The 23,461-nt window shown below is 42.8% G+C and overlaps 1 protein-coding gene across 5 annotated transcripts in view; it reads right to left on the bottom strand.

Annotated features, from left to right (window-relative positions):
- Positions 1–17,696: 17,696 nt before the first annotated feature.
- kdm4c (lysine (K)-specific demethylase 4C) overlaps positions 17,697–23,461 on the bottom strand; it is an 84,045-nt gene continuing 78,280 nt past the window's right edge. For 4 of the 5 annotated variants that reach the window (XM_048996640.1, XM_048996639.1, XM_048996642.1 and 1 more), the window contains exons 21-22: positions 19,887–19,979; positions 17,697–18,497 (exon numbers count right to left, since the gene is read on the bottom strand). In XM_048996640.1, coding sequence (XP_048852597.1) covers positions 18,321–18,497; positions 19,887–19,979 — 270 coding nt within the window. In that variant the 3' untranslated portion in view covers positions 17,697–18,320. Of the gene's footprint in view, positions 18,498–19,866; positions 19,980–23,461 lie in introns of all 5 variants that reach the window. The other variant, XM_048996643.1, reaches the window with a different exon arrangement.

Genomic DNA, 23,461 nt, shown 5'->3' with positions numbered 1-23,461 from the left:
CAAATCTTAAAATGATCCAGGAAGACACAAAGAACCTTAAGATAACATACGGTGATCTTCTGACTCATCTTTCTGGCATATCCCATGAGAAAAAGTCTCTACATTGGAAAAAAAAATCGTGATTCACCATAGTACTGCAAAACGGAAACCTCTACCAGTTTAACACATTAATTATCAATTTTATATGCAATCGCAAGAGTTCTGGAACTAAGTCCTACAAACAGATGAGTCAAAATGACATCTTTGTCAAACATAACATATTTCCACAAGCGTCCTTTGTCTTATGTGTTGATTGGGCCAAGAGATGGACGCTGATCAAGAAAACTACGGTGGATAGAAAAGTTTAAGGTTTTTTTTTTTCCAATGAGTACAACTGTACAAAAAAAGCTTCATAAAAAGAATCACTGCTTTTTGTGGCAAGAGAACCTGTTCTCCTCGTTCATCTGCTTGTCTCAATGAGAAATGGACCTAACGGACTCTTTCTTTAAGTCCAAACCCATTCATCAAGTAGGAGTCAACTGGGTATGATCGGCACCTAACATGAGAGAGCCGGAGCCACAGCCGCAGCTCGCCGACACTAAAAATCACCCCCATTTTAATACGCTTATGCTTCAGGTCGTATCTCCCACTACAGTAACAAGGGCGTATAATTTTAGTGAGTATTAAACACAGGCAGGAACTCCTACTGTTACTCGGTCTTTCTCCGATAAGTCCTCATCGTAAGGCTGGCATTTAAGAGGTTTGTTTGCGCTCGCCGCGGAACCCAAGGGGGAATAAAGTGTTATCTGTTGTTTCAGATATCCCGATGACTCTCGAATAAGGAAGTGCTGTGTGTCTGTAGCAGGGATACGGCGAGTGGGATCAGGGCTCCATGTGGAGTGCTACTTACAGGGTCCGCGGTGGCGTGGGTGGCTGAGAGCGCCTACTGAAGGGCTACTGCCGGCTTAATGAGTTCCCAGGGAACCGGCTGCATCTGAGTCACACTCGGCTCCTGTCACTAATCTCGTTAAACTTTTTTTTTTTTTTTTTAAAAAAACAATAATAATAAAGTCAAGGCAGTACAGCCGGGGACATTTGGATTCTTATCTCATGTCACATTATTTGGAACAACAGTGTTATCCTGGTACCTAGGTTACGGACCATTGACGGAAACGTTTAATTCGAGTTTGGAAACAGAAAAAACATTGAGAATTAATGTCACTAAATAAGTAAGCGTTAATGCACGACACGCCGTTAATTATGGGATTTTTTAATGCACAGCTGCTGTGGCAAAGACCCAGCCGATGTGCAGTGGTTAGTTCCTCAAAGCACGTTTAAAAACGTATAACGCATGGCTTGAAGTGCAATTAACGTGCCTTTAGTACGGTGACCGCACATTTGGCTTACACGTTTGTACCTAAAGACATCATTTTCGTTTACGAGCCGAAAACACACTGATTAATAGAACTACTTTCTTCCAGCAGTGACTAAATTTTCCATTTAGTTTCCATTCATTTTGAATTGTGTTCGGCATCTGGAATTTTCAGTAATGTTAGAATTTAAGGTTATAATAGTGCATTGATTTACTACTGTGATTTGCCTGGCTAGTGCTACATGTGTGCGGTTATAAAAATGAGTCAACACCCTACTGACCAATCATCTATCCATTCATTTTCCAAACCGCTTATCCTACTGGGTGGCAGGGGGTCCGGAGCCTATCCCGGAAGCAATGGGCATGAGGCAGGGAACAACCCAGGATGGGGGGGGCAGCCCATTGCAGGGCACACTCACACATCATTCACTCACACATGCACACCTATGGGCAATTTAGCAACTCCAATTAGCCTCAGCATGTTTTTGGACTGTGGGGGGAAACCGGAGTACCTGGAGGAAACCCCACGATGACATGGGGAGAACATGCAAAGTCCGCACACATGTGACCCAGGCGGAGACTCGAACCCGGGTCCCAGAGGTGTGAGGCAACAGTGCTAACTACTGCACCACCATGCCGCCCCCACTGACCAATCAGATTTGGGAAATCAACAGTGCTTTGGTATGAACTGAAATGAACATGAAAGGTCTCCTTTCATTTTGCGTCAAGGCTACGTGCGATCAAAGGGCAGTGTTAGGAACCTGTGTTGGGTTTGCTTGAGACCATAAGAGCAACAAGATAAAAAACGAATTCAGGAAGCACTGGGTGAGTATCATATAAGAAGAACAAAGACTATAATCCAAGAAAATCTCGTGGACCAATTTTATATCCTCAATGGTCTGAGCAATAACTGCTAATTCCTAAATAATGCTTAATAATTAATGATAAATGGAATGAGAATGCTAAATATATATCCATGGTTCCCTCTATGTTGTGCAAGCCATCGAGTACTGGCCGTACACGTCTGCTGTAAGTTATAAGTATTTCAGAGACAGTCACTAATGCATTTTAGAAAATATCTACGCTTGAGTGATAGAATGGCCAATGGCTGTGTTATCAGTCAGAGGTCATCTGTGCGTCAGAACTGGGACTCACCCTTTCTGCACGAGCAGACCGAGCTGTGCAGTCGCACCCTTGCGGAGTTGGGGGGTGTTCCAAAGAGCGGGATATACTGCCCCCTAGTATGGTCACAAACTGGCTGATAAGGGGAAAATGCCTAATACTTTAAAGGCAGGTACAATGAAAATGCTGATTTGCCTTTTTTATAAAAGGTAAAACGCTGACATACAGTATACTCTTACAGTCTAGCGCACTGCATTCAGAGTTCAGCCGTCTTCATTTATATCTAATAACCGCATTTTGTAGATCGAGAAAATCACCTCTCTACAGCATTACTTTGCAGGAACTCTGCTTTCCTCGGGGTGCTTCCACCAGCGTGCAGATAAAACTGACTCTGATGACCTGAGCTCTTATCAGGATGGATTAATAAAAGACGCAACAAATTGCACAGTCTCCTTAAGATACTGGGAATGCTTAATAGTCTCTCTGTAAGGCTAAACGACTTAACCATAACTAAACGACAAACCTTGGATAGCACAAATTAGCACAATTTTGATAACCGCATTATCCTCCGCAGTATAAGGTAGACAAATTATTGGCTGATAAATTTTTTTTAAAAATTTTCGGTTGGATGTCAACCAGGTACGTCAACGGCAATACATTGAGGATGATATCCTGAAGACTGGAAAATCCTTTTGGGACCAGGCTGGGAAAAGCTCTGCATAAAAGCCACATTAAAGATGAGTACTTACTTAGAACTATTCAGCCCTCTGCAGACATTTTAGAAAATATATATATATACTATACTGTATAGGACGAGGAGATGTTTGCTTGACTTTAAACCTACTTGTAGGTATGTTACCACTTATAGAGTTCAACCTCCCATTAAGGATGGAATTCTCTTTTAAAAGGTTCAAATAAAATCATATCTTTTGTGTCTATGGGCGATGAAAGCCGTGATTGCTAATGTACTCCCCATAATATTACGTGGTGTAGGATATTATAATTACTGGCTGTATATCATAATTATATGTGCCTGACTTTGACAGCCCGTCATCATACTGTATATAGAGTCCTGTGCTTTTGGAGAAACCGTCCTCATCCACCAGCATACTGTCTTTAACGTGTGACTCGTCAAAATGGATCGCCAAGTGGGTTATAATTACGCATTTCAAGAAAGAATCCGGAAAACTCCGGGAGAAAAAAATAGTCCTTTTTTCTGCTTTGTATTTTATAATTGTGTATTTTGTTGCAGGCTTTGTGTTAAAAATTAAGATAAAAAAGCTAAATATTCAAAGAATGACAAAGGGCTGTAAGCACTTCTAGTCGAGTTGGCAATTGGAAAAGAATCAGTCATGGAGTTCAGGTAAGTCATGGTCATTCATCTGAACCAACAGGCCTTGCGAACACCTACACACCTCCTGTGTACTCAGACACCAAAGGCTTTTTTTCTCTTCCTCCGATCGTCAGTCTTAAAAAGACTAAGTAGAGCTAAATTACTGGATATGGCTTAACAAATCCAAACCACATCTGCCTGAAACATATGCCATCACAATATAAATATTCATAACAGCTTGTTTCATATTTTTTGCCCCCCCCCCCCCATCCCTCCCGCCCCCATGAAACCAAATTAACAAATTTAATTATATATTTTTTATCTACTAGCTATTCTGAAGTGTCACACATACAATATATAGACTAAAGAATTAGGGCACCTGCCCATACCTACTGGAACTTCTACGACATCCCATTCTAAATCCATAGGCACCCCCCCCCCTCCCCCCCCATGCAGCTGCTCGGCCATGGAAGCCCATTCCATGAAGCTCCCAGAGCAGTTTTTTGTTGGGGTTAATGCCAGAGGAAGTTTGGAACTCTGCAGTTATTGAGTCATCAGAGTGTTGGCGACTTTTACACACTATTTGCTCCGGCACTCGCCGATGCCGCTCTGTTACTTTGCATGGCCTGTAACTTTGTGTTTGAGTTTCTCTTGTTCTTAAAAGCATCCACTTTGCAATAATACTACTTACTGTTGACTGTGGAATAGCTAGCAAGGAAGAAATTTCAAAAACTTGATTCAAAAATGCTTGAATTCACTGAGCTCTTCAGAATGACCCATCCCATCATAACTGTTTGTAAACCTGATCGCATGGCTCCTTTTCCTGATTCCTATACTGCAATCAATATATGACACACATGCAGACACATAGACACACACACACACATATGTCTGTACAAACTTGACTATAACCATTAATACCACATTATAACCATGTTTATTATGCATTATGAATGCTTTATGAAGCTCTCATCTATCATGCACCATAGATACCTTCATAATGCAGCACAAAGCATCCTTAATGATTATACCTACCATTATAATACATTATGAAGGTATCTATAGTTTATTATAGATGAGAGCTTCATTAAATCTTATGAAGTATTATAATCACTATAATGCTTTATGGCAGGCATCAGTAGATGATGTAATGGTTTATTATTATACTGAACATTGTAATGCATCATGAAGGTATCTATAATGCATTATAGATGAGAGCTTCATTAAATCTTATGAAGTATTATAATCACTATAATGCTTTATGACAGTCATCAGAAGAGGATGTAATGCTTTATTATTATACCGACCATTATAATGCATTATGAAGGTAGCTACAGTGCATTATAGATGAGAGCTTGATTGAAGCATTATAATCAACACTGTAATGCCTTATGACTGTCAATAGAAACATAAATTCTTATATCAACCATTATAGACGACGGCTTCAAGTAAAGTCTTACCAAGCTTTGTTTTCAAGTCTTTATTTGGTCCAAGCAACTGCAGTGTTGAGTGTAACCTAAACCAGGGGTCTCCAGCTCCGGTCCTGGAGAGCTACCGTCCAGTAGGTTTTCTATCAGGAACAGGTGTGGCTCATCAGAGGCCAAGTGGGGCAGAAAACCTATAGGATAGTAGCCCTCCAGGACCGGAGCTGGAGACCCCTGATCTAAACACTTTAAAACGATCCGTGTGCCATGAACACATTTAGGAGCTGCTTCCAAAACAGACGCATTGTGTCGTTATATTGAGACCGAGATAACAGAACTTAGGCCAAGTTTTATATTTAAAAGTCCCCTATTTTGGGACAGAAATATGTCTTGTAAAAATGTCCTTCCAGGTGTGCTTGGATGGCAAGAGACAGGCCAAATTAGAAAAGCAATCGGCGTTTATGAGCTGTATGTCTATTGAAGGAATATCGCAGAACCTCAGGTTGTGTTTAAATCCCATCGCGGTTTTGTTTAGACTCTCTTGCTGTCCTCATATTTATAATAACATTTCACCCACAGCAGGCTTCTCCTCCATAAATTGAAAGCAGAGTCTATTAAAATCGAGAGTTTAAAGCGTTAAACAATTTGGGAGTTTCAGCTGTATATGATAATAACACATTTTGGCTGACTCTGTCTATGAAAAAAAAAATCATTACTTCTGTGATTCATTTCTATAATATCTTTCTACCAGATTTTTTTTTCCCTTTAAAAACTTTTTTATTAAAAAAGGTTAAACTGACAGGACACTCATTATATGAAGTTTCAATGCGTGTTTCACTTGTTTCAGCCTATGGTGCGATACCGTGTAACTTGGGATAGTCTGCAATATGTCAATAATTGATTTACAGAATTTTCTTTGCATTTTGAAGGATGACAAAGATTACAGATATAACCGATTGAGTTAACATCACCGATTGAGAGTTTTGATTAATAAATACAGATTTAAAAAGCATCAGTATATATTTCTAGCTGGATGATTTTATTTTTGATACCAGGATTACCTGAAAAGCCCAATTGGTTAAAAAAAAAAAAAAACAGGATGTGACATCACAGAAGTAATACACAGCCATGTACAGAAAGGCCGATCATCGTGAGCTGGGACGCCTTTGGCAAAGAGACGCTATCGGTTAAGTATCCTTACATTACTCGATTCCTTTTTCTGGAAATCAATTTGCTGGAATCGATCGGCCGTGGAGCAAAACTCACTACCTCCCACTTCTGATGGACGAAAGGAATTCTTAGGGAGAGAGAGCAGGCAAAAGCAGCTGCACCCTGCCGGATTTCACAGCACTTCTCGCTCGGTCTCCACATGAAACAGCCAGCTAGGAGGCAGCCCAACAGCAGAGGAGCCAAGAATAACAGCTGGGCCCGCCAGATCTACCCAGGGGAACCAGCACGGCCTTTAAACTTAGATTAACCATTTTCGCCGCTGGGCTTGGAATATTGATCTCTATAGCTCTGCATAAAGGCTCCGTGTGAAGATGTTCCACTTTACATTTCATTTGTCAATGTGAACTTTAGCTTTGAAGTCGGCCATTATTAGGAGAAGTCAGGATTTACAGCCATTAAGGACTAACTTAATGAACAGTTTGAAACAGCACATTACAGCACTCTGTCATCATCGGCATTAAGTTGGAAAGTACTGGGAAATATGCAAAGGCCCCCAAATTGGGATTTTACTTGAAATTTTGGCTAGAAAAACATAAAACTGGTATCTTGATAGGGGTAGTACTAGTAGAATGTCTAACAGCCTGCTCGACATATTAATTAAAGCTTTTAAACAACCATTAATATTAAAATGACTCACCTAAAGACAGAATGAATACACGGTACCATTTACAAGACTGTTATTTGGCCAAATATTGAGGGAACTGGAATTCTGTTTTCTGACAGATTGGACGCAGATTCACAGATGTTACTGAATAAATGTATTACACAAGGCTTATGTAGCTATATTTGGGATGAAAATAAAGGTTATCAAATCACTGTCCCATAGCCTGCTGGTTCGGGCCCTCATACTGCAGTACCGCCTGCATGACACCGTCCCGGAGCCTGCTGGTTCGGGCCCTCATACCGCAGTACCGCCTGCATGACACCGTCCCGGAGCCTGCTGGTTCGGGCCCTCATACCGCAGTACCGCCTGCATGACACCGTCCCGGAGCCTGCTGGTTTGGGCCCTCATACTGCAGTACCGCCTGCCTGACACCGTCCCGGAGACTGCTGGTTCGGGCCCTCATACTGCAGTACCGTCTGCATGACACCGTCCCGGAGCCTGCTGGTTTGGGCCCTCATACTGCAGTACTGCCTGCCTGACACAGTCCCGGAGGCTGCTGGTTCGGGCCCTCATACCGCAGTACCGCCTGCATGACACCGTCCCGGAGCCTGCTGGTTTGGGCCCTCATACTGCAGTACCGCCTGCATGACACCGTCCCGGAGCCTGCTGGTTTGGGCCCTCATACTGCAGTACCGCCTGCCTGACACCGTCCCGGAGGCTGCTGGTTCGGGCCCTCATACTGCAGTACCGCCTGCATGACACTGTCCCGGAGCCTGCTGGTTTGGGCCCTCATACTGCAGTACCGCCTGCCTGACACTGTCCCGGAGCCTGCTGGTTCGGGCCCTCATACCACAGTGCTGTTTGCCTGATGGTAGCAGGGTGAACAGCCTGTGTTTCAGTGATGGTACCCTTAATGAATTTTCCGGCTTTTCCTCGTGCTATGTCTATAGTGGAGGGAGGAAACCACACTTCCTTTATTTCATATTTCTTTGTGTATTGTGTCATTCAGAACAACAATCAAAATTCTCCAGCATCTGTCAGAAACTATTTTAAAGTTGAAAAATATCGGAAAACTTTCATGGGCTCCACAGCTAATATCTAACGATCTTCTGGGTACAAGAAAAAGAAAACAGATGTGATACTTCACGGCACCCTTTGATACATTCTGAGAGAAACTTCCAGAAGTTTGGGTGGGCCGTAATTTGTGTTTTCCACAGAAGTTCCTTCTTGCAGTTTCATGCCGCAGTTTTATGAATCTTTGATCATAAGGGATCAACAGAGGGCTATTATTATAATCTCTGTGTCTATTACATTGTAACGGCTTATCATTCATTATATGGTGGTATCTAACTATAAAGAAATAATATGCAGCAGACTTAAAATGATCTCGAAATAAACCTTTAATTGCGGTTTATTTTGACCGATCAATTGCTTGGATGCCGGGCGGATTTTGGGTTCATGTACGGGATCAAATGCAGATATAGCCGATTTTCACCTCAAACATTAAGACCTACTGAGGATTATTACTGAGGCCTGGGAAGATACATATTTTCCAAAATCGAGTTTTGAGCTGGATCGATAGTAATAAAACCAGATTGGTATCATCTCTAATATAAATGGCAAAAAAACCTTAAGAGAAAAGTCCCTTTTAACAGCTTCATAAAACAAATGAACGTAATAAGCAGGGGACACATGTTCTATTAAAGCTATCCTATATTCACGCAAATCTTGCTATTTTTAAATGTTTTTTATACACATATTTATGAACTGTACATCCCCGCGCCCCAGACCAGGATTAGCTGTTAAGATGATTGGATATGTAAATACACTGCAGTGTGTCTCCTATATATCCAAATGTATTCAATATATTCATATACAATACAATCGTAGTTTTTAAATATTTAAAGCACTATTTGAAAATGAGCTCATGTAAATCGTACTGTTGTGTGCCTGTGTGAAATGTTAACGTTTTTGATCATTGTTTACCATACGGTACACAGAACTTACCTCCAGATTTTAGTGACGCTGAGGGACAGTGAAAGTTCTAGACCATTTTAACTTGGAGGGGCCTGGGGACAGACTCAAATTAATCCTTTTGCTTGGTAACAATGCTTGGTAACACTTTAGTAACTTAGTAACTCAGTTACTACTGAAGTACAAATCATGAACAGATATAGTAACTGCTATGACTGATTAATGATGATTAAATACACTAAGTAAGACTGTACTACTGCATTATCTGTGCCCCCTCAATTAAAGTGTCACTGAAACATTTTGCCATTAGTTCTTGTTTATGATGGATATTTGATCTTTCAAAATAATTATTGAGTCAGTTCTGAGGAAGGAAGCCACTCCAAGAAGTGAATAGCTTAATAGTTTTTGTTTTTTTCCATTCAATAACCACTCCCCCCTATAAAATGACCTTTCTGATATCAGTGCTATTTCCAAGCCCCTGTGTTCATAACAATTACATTCATAATCTTGCCTTCAGTAAGAAAATCTGGCAAAGGCTGTAACAGAGAGGCTTATTTCCCTCACAAATGACAAAGCATAACCTGAACCCCCCCCCCCCCCCCCCCCCCTATCCAGAGATGGACGGTGCTAACCCGTGGACACCACCCACTTCATAACAGGTGCTGTTATCATAAAGCCTAATTCACGTCTCTGGGTTCACCCCAGTTGCATTGTGGGAAATATGGTGGAGTGAGTGGGTGGCGTTTTAAGGATCAAGATTGTTTATTTGTCACATGCTTATTATGCGGTGATACATATTACCTAAGTCTCTCCTAGACTGTGCAATAAAAAAGGAGAACAAGTAGAGACAGCGATAAACTTTAAAACCGGCAGCAATAAAATACATAAACAAAGAGTAAATAAATAAACAGCACCAGAGTAAGGAAATCAATAATGAAAAATATATACATGAAAATAAGGATGGACTATGATATATAAGTGGGAGAGTGTGCACCAGCCACAGTCTGGCACCGAGCTCAGGAGCAAGAGCCATGAGAAAAAGCGATTTTATGGGTTTCTCAAGAAAACAGTTTTCCTGATTTTTTTTTAATCCCTTGCATAATCAAAACATTGAGCTTAAATACTTAAAAAAAAATTGGATAAAGTGCACAAGCCGAGTCTCGTGAATTTAAACTCCAACTTTTGGTTGAGATTTTTATTGTGAATATCGTATCATATAGTGCCTGTAGTTACAGTAGTGACTTTACAGTCCGTGCCTGCGGCTTCCATTACACCCAGTCGTTCATCCGTCTTCCATAAGCATTTTGCTGGTACAGAGCGGTGATGAGCATGGAGCTCATCCCAGGAACACCAGGGCACCCGGCCCAGCACCAGGCATCTACCCTCAGCAGTATATTCCCTAGTCAATTTGTAAATTAGCTATTTATTTATTTCTTTATTTATATTGTCCACACGCTTGACTCAGCATTGCACATCTCCTATAAAAAACACTCTTTACTTTTAGATGTTTTGGTACGTGTGTTTTGTTTATGTCGTGATACCAACCACCTGCACCAAAAGAAATTCCTTGTCCTTCTCTGTACTTGGCGAATAAAAATGTTGATTCTGACTGTAGTATGTCACTGTATATTGTTTAGTAAATGTAGCACCATGAGAATAAGGGAAATGATACTCAATCCCGAATGTATTCATGCATACGCGTATTGACTGGTTGACAATAAAGATCTCTTGAATTTCTTTAAGAATGCCAGTCCATCATGGGCCAGATTGATTTATGTAGCGATTTGCTCATATTCAGTCATAATAAGGTCACCACATCCTGAGCGTTAGACACGCTGGAAGGAAATAAACGGAAACAGACCTTATTACAGTTTTTAGCCATTTCTGCTGATTCCCATGCCTCCCGGTTCTCAGAAACGCTCCACGTCTCCAAGTCGACGAAGGAAAGATGAAGAATAAAATCACGCCACGGTTATGAAAATACCAGACCCCTGTCTCCAGCCAAATGGACACAGGAAGCCGCAGAAGGGTAAATAGAATTATGCGGTTAACGTTTCGGGTTTATATACGGCTGCTGTTCTTAGAAAGAATCCTCCGGTCGTTTTAAAAAAGAAGGAGAGGAAAAAAAGGTAAGAAATGTGGGAATTGTAGCAATAGAGAAGGGGGAAGGAACAGGGGCTTCGTTGGGGCAGGGATGTGTAGACAGGAGAGGACGTTTATAATCATCAGAAGCGTCGGTAATAAACTGAGCTCTTCTGCCTGTGTGAAAATTTTACGGTTTCATACGTCTTTCAAAGATGAGATTAATAAGATAAACGGTCCTGCGGGATATTGTTCTGATAGCTCAGGTACTGATATTCACAAAGGCACTCCGACAAAGCGAAGGGAGCCCAGTATGTCATGTGATGCATGGCTGTGTCTTCCAGCAGGTCCATGCCGTGGCAGGCAAATAAATCTCAAGGGGAACGCGAGGCGACCCTTTGACCATGTGACCACCTCATTCATGACTAAATGGGCCGCGGTCTGCACCGGGCGCCCATCAGATACAGTACCGCTCTGTGTGTGTGGACTACGGTAGCGGAGTGCAAGAGGCTCCGCCCACGTAAACACCGAATGCGACAAGATTCGGCTTCATCGGATTTACCAGCACGTTTTGTGTTATGAAACACTGTCAACGACATGGTGTTTATCGTGACAATAATCAGACTACAGCGCAAAGTATATTAACCTTTATATCCATATATAATGTACGTCTGCGTTCCTAGACGGTTCCGCGGGGTCTATTCCTCTGCATGCCGTGAAGGAAATTAATGGTTTGTGGTTTAGGGTGAATTTAAGGTTTTTGTATTTTTTATATTTCATAACTTATACATGATTTTCTGTAATAAAGGCTTTGGTGCCAATGTTAACATAGCTTGGCGTCAGTCGGTATAAAGCGCTACCATAATGACCAATCGGCCCAAAATGTCGTTTCCCAATACCTGCCCATGAGCCAGTATAATATGTTACCCCTGTCTGAGGGACGGGAGGGTGACAGGCAGTGCTGATGCTGCGACCCATTCACACGCCCCGTGCTCCAAAGAACTTGAAACCGTCCCTCGCAGCCCTGGAAATAGACCATTAAGGATGAGGGTTGGTGCCAGAAGCGAGGCCCACGTACAAGGAAACCGCGAGCAGGGACAGAAAGGAGAATCGAGGCAGCAGCACGTAGAGGGCAACACGCGCTGAGAATACCTAACGGCACCAGTGCCCCGTATCTCCGAAAGATCTCGCTTACATCCATTCTGCCAGTATAATCGACACTTGACGAGTGGTTTTTTTGATGCCCGCTTCAAGAAAGCTGCATTGTATTTTTAAAACGTAATACGGACCACATCACACGAGACCGCAGAGAAGTATACCCGTTTCAAAAAACAAGTCTGCAGATTAAAGCGTATGCAAAAAGCCAGACCATTTCCTCTCTTTTGTATTATTGTGATTAAACGCACAAAACAGCCTCTTTGTGGTTTGCCTAAAAATATGCATCTGCATACTGTACTTCGTTCTTTAATCATACAGCAAAACAGAATTAACAAATGCAGCGATTAATACTCAGTGAGAAGTAGAACTTATGATTGGAACAGTAAGATCTAATATCTGTTCAATCGTACTTTTTTTGCTTGCACAATATTTGTAAAGGTAGACCGTACAAAACACGTAATTACAGTATAATTAATAAGCTTACTAGACCAGATGTGTACGCAAATTATTAACAGACTGAAATCTGGCCTTCATGGTTCACCTTTTCGTCTTATCCCCGAGTGAGTCTAATAAGCTGTCAGATTTCTCTATGAACATACTGATCCAGTCCTGCTGGAGGTGTAAAAGTTAACGTGCAGCGTATTAATTACTGAAAATATAGGTTCTTTCTTAACTCTTCAGCAGCCCTGATCAGAAACACCATAGGATTGCCCTTGGCACCTCTGGTCTGATCCAGGATCAGCGGAAACCTCATCGTTCTTTCTGCTGTCAGACAGCTTTTTTTAAAACAGACATTTATGCATGTACATTTTCTGCCAAAGCAGCTCACCAGCCTATGTTGGCCGCCATGTTCGAAGTGTTAAATGTTTGTTGCAACGGTTAAACAATTATTGATATCAAAAATCATTGAGAATTGATTAACTTAATCAAAAAACGATCTGAATCGTTAAGAATCGTCATACTAAACTGACTTAATATTTTGATGCATTTGATTTTAACGCATATCGCACTTCTGCTTCCTCTGCATGCGGCGTGTAATAAATAAAGCATTTCAAGTATTACCCAGGTTTTGTCGGTACTACCTACAAACTTCTCCCATCATCAGGGGAAAAAAACATTTGCGGTATGAATTCGGCGCGGTGGAGCAGATTACGGCTCGTTAAATGCATAACTTAACGCAACGCAATATATAACGGCTTAAGAATGCCCCCAGTTATTATTGTTATTATTATTATACAGGGGGATGATGGGGTTTTTCATTTTCAGAAGGAGCTGGAGTCTCAGAGGTTGCATAAAACAGGAGTGGGGGGGGGGGGGGGGGGGGGGGGGGCGCAATCTGTCTGCAGACCGGGGGATGTGGCTGTGGATGATGGAACCGCCAAGGTGGAAAAGCCTTCATACGAAACTCTGTCCCTGTAGCAAACCAACTGCTCTGCATGTATCAGGGATCCCGCCAATGATACAGATCTCTTCTTTGCTTTTTTTTTCCCCTTGGTGCTCTGCTCTGGTGATGTTCTGACCCGGTATTGATCAGAGCCGGCCCCCACGTTAAGCTGGGGGGCGAGATGAGGGAGAGCCAGTGGATCGGTGGGTAATAATGGAGGTGCATTAAGAGAGTGGACGATGCAGAGCCTAGACACCCCCGGAAGGAAGAGTGCGCGTCCTTATCGCACAAAGCCAGGGTGCGCCTCTAGCAGGCGGCAAGAGGAACGAGACCGGAAGCTCGCGGATAAATGAGCGCCACGTCCCTGCGGCCGTGGACGGATTTTCTAATTGAAAACGTTATGGCTGTAGTCCAGAGGCAGTAATAAATGTGCAGGTCTCACACCACCTGTTTGAAGCGGATTACAGAATCGCAACAGGCAGGGATCACGGTCGGGGTGGAGGCAGGTGGGAGATGCCTAAAGCCCAAACAGAATGCACTGCGATCGCCACTGCGTCTGTGTACAAACCTCCTATCTGAGAAAGGCTGGAACCAAGCACAGGTCTAGCTGTCTCTTTCAATGGCCCATTTACCGTGGGGGGGTGATATTTACCCAATATTATGTGATTAATAGATATTCTTGTGATGATGGGTGTATATTTGTGTGTCTGTGTGTGTGCACATTCAGTGGTCTACGACCGACATTACTCAGAGCTAATGAAAATGAGGGCACACCAAGGGGACCAATCAAATTTCAGGGGGTCCGCCCCCTCCTATTGACTCCACTACACACACAGACACACACACAGACACACACACAGACACACACACAGACACACACACAGACACGTCTTTAATCAATCCTTGCAGCTATGCTAAAAAGCCAATGGTACTATTCAGACTCAGTGTGATTTGTGAGTAGCAATTATACACTGTTGGAATTAACCAACTGAACATGATCGCCAAAGATGGTCTTTGCAATATCATTCAGCACCAGCAGTGCCAGACAAGACAGTGGGGGCAGATTGTTTTAAGTGTTGCTATCAGATTAAGTTTCCAAATATGAGGAATCACAAGTAACTCCCAGATTAGTCACCAAAGGGAAAGAACAGCACACGGGGGGGGGGGGGGGGGGGCAAACTCTGCCTAGTTAGCGTGCCTTCGACAGCGAGCCCCCATCGGGCTATTCTCACCTCTAATTAACGGTGTCACAGGAGGCTGCTTCGGCTATGGGAGCCTGAAAGGGAAGGTGCTTGATTTCCCAAACCTCCAACCCCCCTGGTCTGCAAATAGAGCAGAAATCTTAATTATGCGACCCGGGGCATGAGAAAGAGAGAGAACGCGTTGTCGCTGTTAGTGTGTTAAACTAACCAGTCTTATAAGTCTGGCAGTTTTTATGGAAAAACCCAGGAAGCATAAAAAAAATGTTTTTTCTTCCCAGCTCTGACAAATTTTTAATGCAGTTCCATCTAGTTCTTTTAATTATAAAGGGTAGCTAATTCAAGCCACATCCAACTTTTGTTTCTTGTTTCTTTAATTGCCGCAGCGTTTCGTCCCGGTCCAGATCCTCCTGCTCTTCGACTCATAAACTCTGGCTTGAATTCCCCGGATGGGATGTTCCATACTGTTTATTACGTCTGTCGTTTCCTGCTGGAGCACTTGTACTAGAGAATAGTTGTACTTTATCGATCGCCGTGGGGAAATGGAGTCATTTTCACACATTCCATCTTGCTCTCCATGTATATTCAGGTTCTGGGGTCAGACGATGGGGCGACCAGCATCCAAGCCCCCCCCGGAGCAGTCGTGGTTAAGGGCCTTGCTAAAGGACCCGATGATAATATGATAAATCTGGCGGCCCAGATGAATCCACATCTTTCTATATAGGACCTGAGCTGTACATTGTTCTAGTGAGGTCTAGGCAAGTGCTTAGGGCTACGGAATTACCTGCGTTGAGGAGAAAATGAAATGATCATCAGTTTTCTTGGTAGAAGAGTCCTCCTAGGTAAAGCTTTACCTAGAACCCTGATAGATAGGTAGGTAGATTCAGCTAACCATGATTGCACACAAAATACGAGTTATCTGCTGCTAGGCTACTTAAACGTGTCTTCCAGTACAGAGTGAAACAACTAGGATCTCTGATATGGACCCAGTGCCTAAACCCTCAGCAGCCCCATGCTGGAGGGTGGTGGACAGTGTGGGGAAGAAATGTCACGTTCCCTGGCAATCTGGGTGCTCGGCTAGTTTGGGGAAAAGGTAATTCTCTGTTGTCTTTGACCCGCTTCCCAAAATCTGATTCGCCACCCAAGTGGGACTTTTTTTCACCCTAAAAAGCTAAGATATTATAAAGACAGTTACCCACAAGGAGAGCGAGATTATATACTCTATGTTAGCGGTTCTACAATAACAGCCAAGAACCCAAAACTGTTACGACATTGTAGGCAAGACTCTTACAATAGTCATTCCCCATCAAGCATGAGCAGAGAGCCCTACAGGTCAGTGGGTCTGATGCGTGGCAGAGTATCCGGGTCTTTATGTTTCATCCAGACTGACGACGCCTTCGCTTATTGTACATGTACTATGGTGAACCTGTCAGAACGAGGAGATCAGGTGATTACATGCACCTGTCACCAAACCTGGTCTTCGTTACTTTTTGGACATTCGAGTCTCCCCAAACATACATGAACATGCATGAACATATGTGTGCTGTACAGTTTCACACAGTGGATGCCAAACACACAACTCCCATCCATTGCAGAAGCAGTTCTCACTATAATTGCGGACGGATACCCCTGGGATATTATAAACCCACTAAGAGATGATTTATTCATTTATCTGACACTTTTATCCAAAATAACTTACACTAGAGCAAAGGGATACCAATTTATGTGCACTCTCAGGAATTTCAGCCCATGACCTTTGCATTGCTAGTACAATGCCCTACTTCTTGAGCTACAGGACGAGCGAGGCTAATTGCTCTCTGGGCCTGTGAGGACCGTCTTCTGTAAACATTAAGCTGGCCTTTTACTTCAAACATAATCAACGTAATTTTAGCAGTATGGTATAGTACGAGCGGTGATCACCATTTTGGCCCACCGCCTGTGTACAGTCCCCGAGGCGAACTTATTTTTGTTTGTTCCGATCTCGCCAACTGTTCATGATTGGCTGGCATAGATGTGACACTGCAGGGCTGGTTAGCAGGACTAATTATGCTGTTACCAGCATGCTCTGCACCACACTTTATATAGTGCAAATTAATATGTGTATTTATGTTAACTGTGAATATTGTAACTGTGTAATCGGGGACGTCGGTAAGCCTATGTTAGGGGGGCTTTAGGTAAAATTTTAGGTAAATGGTTTTTAACCCCCCCCCCAAATAAATTTATATATATATATATATATATATATATATATATATATTTTTTTTTTTAAATTTATTTCCTGGCTTAAGTCATGAATAGCTTTCCATATAAGTCTGCCATCGTCTGCTGCATCAGAAACACTGTGTGCCCTCTAAAGTTGCGATGTGACAGAACAAGATGATGACAGTGTTATTTTAAGTATACAATAGATTAGCGAGAACAATGTGTCTGTTTTCATTTGGTCCAGATGTCATTTGAGGTGTATGGTCACCTTTATTACGGGCACTGAGGTGCAAGATGCTATTTGGGGGAAATATGTTGGCTAAGAACCTAAAATTCATTGTGTTTTAATTAATTAATGAATTAATTAATTTCTTTGTTTGCTTGCTTGTTTTGTTTGTTTATTTGCAGGGATTTGAAATTATTGTTGTTATTGAATAACTTAAATCTGGCACTGAAATCCATGAATAAATGGGATATTTCCAGATTAAGACCTTCTTTTTTGGACTTTCTATTTCATATGCAGATTTCAAAATGCAAAGAAAATGTATTTTTGAAATACTATTGTACTTGAAATACTAAGTATTTCAATATTGACATGAAAGAATTAGACTGAAAAAAGGTAGTAAACAGGTGTAAAAGGCAAAACAAGATTTAATTTTTAAGCCTGTTAGTTATCGTGTGTTTAAAAAGCCCAAATAAATTATTACAAAAAAAAAACTGAATTAATTTAACAAACAAATATGATGCGATTTATTCAATAGCAGAATTTCGGTAATTTTCAGTTTCACATATTAATCGATTCCTCATAAGAGGAAATAAACAGTAGTGGTAATGCAGAGCATGCAGGGGAAGAGCAAAAAAATAAAAGAAACCGGGGACGAGGCTAACATCATCGCTCGATAAAAAAAATTAAAGCTGCACGCTTTTTAATGTAGTGAATTAACATCCAAAGAAAACGAGTGTTAGGAGGAAATCGGGCGCTAGGCATTTTACAAAAGTCTCTGACTTTAAATATACAAACCAAACATTCTTTGTATGCCTATCGTCTCTTTAAGAAAAAAAGGATTACGCAACAAATATAGATTTATATTCTCTTCCCTGACAGTTGTGAAAGCTCTGGGTGGCTGTCAAGGACGCGCTACGTTTTTGTTTTACGGGATCAGTGTTAATTTTTAAGGACCCATTCGCCCTCTCCTCCGTCCACCCAGCGCTTCACCGTCTACCGCGGTGTTCCCGGGGCGGCTGCGTATGGAGCCTTCATTTCCCTTTGCTGCTCCGCTGCTCGCAGGGACCCTTGGATCCGCAGCGCCCGCTCAGGTCGGCCACGTAGTCGTTCTGGAAGCGGGAGTTGGGCATCCTCTGCCTCTTCCGATGTTCACCCGGGATCATGGGCGTGTGGAAGGCGTCCTGGAACCGCATGCTGGAGGCCGTGGACTGCGGAAGGGAGAAAAACCGTCCCGGTATGCTATGACGGAAGAACCTGGCGAGACGTCAAGAAGTCATCAAAAACATTCTTTAGCTACTCTGTCAGCATGGCTTCTAACTGCCCCATCTTTTGATTCGCTGAGAATATCTCTTAAAGCATATGCATTAGCTATATTTAATTAAAGCAAAAAAAAAAATCTTGCCCAAGTGCATTTCAAAACATTTCAGTTATGACCTCATTTGGAAAGAAAAGCAGAATATTTACATAACTTTAATCTTTCTTCACAGTGTTATAGATTGACTTAGACTGAGGTGAGACACTGATATAGCTTCACATATTAACACATTCGAATGGACTCATCAAGGCTGCTGAAATGACACTGAACCACGACTGATGTTTGAGGCTGCCGTTATAATTTTATTCATTTTTCATTCGGTAATCTGTTACTAACCTGGGCTGCTTGTCAACATATATGAACCACCCCCTGCCATTAGTATGCTGTATGTACTTATCAATCCCACACACCATCAAATCAGTTTATTTTTGGTCAATTTTACCATGTAATTCTGACACACAACATAATTCTCCCTTCATTTCTAATGCCCTTTCGCAGATAATGCTTTCTGCTCAAAAGAAATTGGACAGGCCAAGATTATTTACATCACGTTCTCAGTGTCTCCGTGTTTCCCTAAATTACCACAGCAGTTAAGCTACATTACATGAATGGCTCAGGTCTCCGCTTACTTTTAAAATTAGCTGCCACCTTATTTGTGTACTTGCGATTTAATGGGGGGACAAACTTCAAGTCACACATGCACAAGACCTGAATGCAGTTATAATCTCACGAGATACTGAGCAGCTGGGGTACAAATGCGATTTAAAAAAAAAGTGTAACATGGTGGAAGACATAAAAGAGTAATTAGGGGAGTACAAGTGGCTTTGGAGTTCAAATCTCGCATTTGCATGTGAATGAGCAAGGAGTAGCATTATAAGGCAAGGCCCTCATCCTGCAGGACCACAGGGGGTTAAGGTCAGGATGGAGCATTAAATTCCCTTAAATTCCCCTTAAAGCAGACCTGGCTTTTACCGCAGCGTGAAATCTGTGATTGCATACCGAGGCTTACACTGCAAACTGCAGCACTGCCTTCGCCGCCAGGTCTTGATTAAAGCAATTCATGAGACTTGTTAATTTTCATACATATTGAATATCGTGCCATGTGAGATTCTGACTGTGTTCTGTGGATGGTTCAATGAGGAAATGATTGCAGGGAAGCGTGTTCTCTGAGAAGTTTACATTCGAGACAAAAGAACAGGCAATGTGGGGACCGGGGGCACATGCGGCTGTGTTTAAGGACGGGGACAGAGGCGCTTACTTACAGCGTGTAGAAGATACTTACGAGGCGCCCTTTCACCTTCTTCGGCAGATCTTCGTCGAGCGTGTACACATCTTCGCGTTTGGCGAGGACTTGGGATCCATCTTCGAATTCCACCTTCAATGATCAAAAACGATGCCTCTCAACCGGACGACAAGGCACGATGACGTCAGCCAGAGATCAGATACACAATGTGCAAATCCGGCCCTGGAATTTTTCCTGGAAGACTGATTCGTTCAGATCTAATACTTCAGACTCCAGCTACAGCTATACACACTACAATACTTCAGAGAACTATATAGGCTAAGGGATGGGTTTGGTCTATCTCCTCAAAACCACTCAAGGACAAAGACTATATAGGCTAAGGGATGGGTTTGGTCTATCTCCTCAAAACCACTCAAGCACAAAGACTATATAAGCTAAGGGATGGGTTTGGTCTATCTCCTCAAAACCACTCAAGCACAAAGACATCACCTTGAACACTGACGTCAACCTTGCTGAGGACCATCACAAGCCATATAATCTTAGTTCTTTTCTCCAATGTGGGAAGGAGACTTAGGCATATCACATAAACACATCCCCAACCACAAACGCACCACTAATGCACCAGCTTACTGTAGCTTAGACCATCACAGAATAGCTGGTCCTGAGAACGTGGAGAACTAGTGTTTAGTGGCTGTGTTTCCTGTACCATGTGACCATGAGAGCCACCAAGGTGCCCTTATCAGGGGTTTCCACACTCCAAGAAGCTTCAGTGATGTAAACTGGGAACCATAAATTAGCTGTGCGTTATTACTATTCATTAGTCATTGTAATCACTTCAGTACTTGCTTTATTTTCCCCAGAGAGGCTTAAAACTTTTGCCATTTATGACGCTAGAAATTTTTAGCGAAGCAATTCGGATGAAGTACCAGGCTTAAAGGTACTAAAGTATGGGCCAGCCAGACCCGTTTTGGGTCCAAGTCATCTGCCACGAAGTGACCCGGCACCCCTGCACCACTCTCAACTGCCAAGGTTGTCCAAAAAACTGCCTGTGTGGGTCCTGAAGTGGAAGAGCGTTTTTTTTTTTTTTTTTTGTCCAATTAGCAGAACCTTGCCCTTAATTAAAATCAGAAAAGGCTGCGAGGCTTCAGCTACACACCCCGCATGGCTTGGACCGCTCACAGTGGTCCGCAAGCAGTCTGCATTTCTACCGGTTCCATCACATTGGGGCCCGGCTCCGTACTTTCCTCGCATATCCTATCACCTTTTAACTACTGGAACTGATGCCTATTTATATTAAATGGACAGGAGTCAGTCACGAGCACATCCTAGCCAGTCACCCGACAGGCGATAACGGCGATGTGGTTTCGCAGCGCGAAGGATCTACGGAGGCAGCCGGCACTCGGCACTCAGCACCCGAGCGTGGGTCTGGATCCAGGAACTCGCCCAAACAGGTCACCCCGCCGGCAGCCGCTCTTTAAAGAGCTCCCTTTTATCCCCTCCTGCGTTTCTCTCTCAGCTGGTGCTTTGAATAATTTACTGTTTTCTGGTTTACGGGGGCCGTCTTACGCAAGATGCCTTTTTGAGGATGTGCAGTTCTGTTGCTGGGTAAGAGGGGCTGCAGGACGCCATGGGGTTCCTTACGCGTAATGACATTTCTCACACAGGAACCTACAAACAAAATGCATGATACGGAAATAGAAATAACATGCTGACTGCAGGAAGTGCCTTAAACACCTCTGAGTTCAACACCTTTTATTCCCCCCCCCACAAGAAAAATGATGGTTACTACATTCATCAAGGACAGGAGAACCTGCAGTGCCTTGAATCTATCCTTAGAGCCAGGTCTCTTAGAAACCAGGTTGGTTTTTCTGATGATGTCATACCCGTAACGCTGATAAAATGCTTTGTATATCTAAAATGCAAATAAATATATACGAATTCTGAGGATTTGTTTATATTAAACCCAAGAGGTTACGCGAAAATGTAAATTGACTCCTTGATACTAAGCCGTTCCACACTCTCAGGCATTTTGCTTGTCAATATGAAACTAAATGTCAAGCCCGTAACTCTAGAATCGCCCACGTTTTTTTAAGGATGCCGCGTGACGCACACGTGGGTGCCCTCGCTCCCGGCTGCTAACGGTAACCGTAACCCGGACAACCCTGCATCCGCCCCTGCATCCGCCCCTGCCCATCACACTGCACAGGGCGCTCGCTTTCCCAAGGTCGACGTCCGTCGCGGTTAAGACACGACGGCGCTCGGCTGACATTTAGAGCGGGTAACTCGGCGCGACATGTTTCACAGGCTCCGTTTAGGCGATAGATCAATTATCCAGCAGCTGCAGCAAAATTCACATCATTAATAGCTGAAGCGATCCACTATCAGAGGGGGAGGATCCTTCACTCTCCGTCTCCGTCTCCATCAGGCACTGATCTTAATTAACATTCGGCGCTAGCACAGTAGACATATTCAATACAGGCAGCGACTATTTCTGCCGTTAGAATATACATATACATGAGATCTGCAGACCAGCAAGCTACCTCACTGTCAGCATATAATACGTGAACGTCTCTCATTCTTGAGGAAGTCTGGAGGAGCTGCTTCTGGGAACACTTTAACGCATAATTTACATCAAAAGAGAAGACATTGTGGATAAAGGGGAATGATGTTACATCTGTGAGGAAAAAACACTAACTTTTCAGTGATGAATTTTCGCTATGTGCGGATACAGGTATATAAACACTGCTTTGGATGCAAGTCTTGCTGTTTTGCTGGGGATAAATTCACCTACCGTATATTTTAGCTTTTACACCAGGCTTAGCTCATAAAGGACAATGGTGGAGACATACCCCTCCGGATAAAAACTCAACCCTCAGACAACAGACAGCCAGAATGACCCCACACACACTTACAAAGGTGCGTTTAATGGGGATCTGTAATGTGAGGTCTCTAGATATCCCTGGGGTCCGCCCACGGGGACTGATAATGACACTTCACCTCGCTGATTATCAGAACGAACGACCACTCTACTCTTAAACGGCCTGTACTGTGAAGAGGGCCCTCTGGTGTAAGACAGGTATGAGGTGAGCGAATGATTCACCGGCGGTAGACAGTTGGAAAGTTCCCGTCGAACTTTGAGAGATAAAAATCGAAACAAGGTGCACCGAAGGGCGCAGGGGGACTGCTAAGTACCAGGATGGATGTTTCTGTCACATAATGGGCCACAGAAGATTATGTCTTGGTTTAAAAACACACACAGTGTGGGGTCATTAGTGCATTATAGAAGTGGAAGAGTACAGGGTCTTTGAACAGGAAGTGGTACTTTAGAGGACAAAGAGCTTCGATGAGTATAAGCGATTTCAGAATCATCTTTGATGCTTGGGGCTGCATTGTGAGCTGAAGGAGCAGTGGGAGAGGGTTAAATGGCTGCTAATACCCACTGAGGTGAACCATATTTCACTGTAGGCCACTGTTGTCGATTGTGTGTTTTCTTCAGTATTTTAACAAAAAAAAAAGATACGGTAAAACTACTTAAAGCTGTCAGACACCTTCATACTGGATTATTATGGTCAATATGAGAATAAAGCATTACAGCATCTTCTATTGACAGTCAT

The sequence above is a fragment of the Brienomyrus brachyistius genome, chromosome 25 (assembly GCF_023856365.1).
Source record: "Brienomyrus brachyistius isolate T26 chromosome 25, BBRACH_0.4, whole genome shotgun sequence".
Lineage (NCBI taxonomy): Eukaryota > Metazoa > Chordata > Actinopteri > Osteoglossiformes > Mormyridae > Brienomyrus > Brienomyrus brachyistius.
Note: the sequence above shows the minus strand (reverse complement) of the source record. Positions and strands in the feature narration are given on the sequence as shown.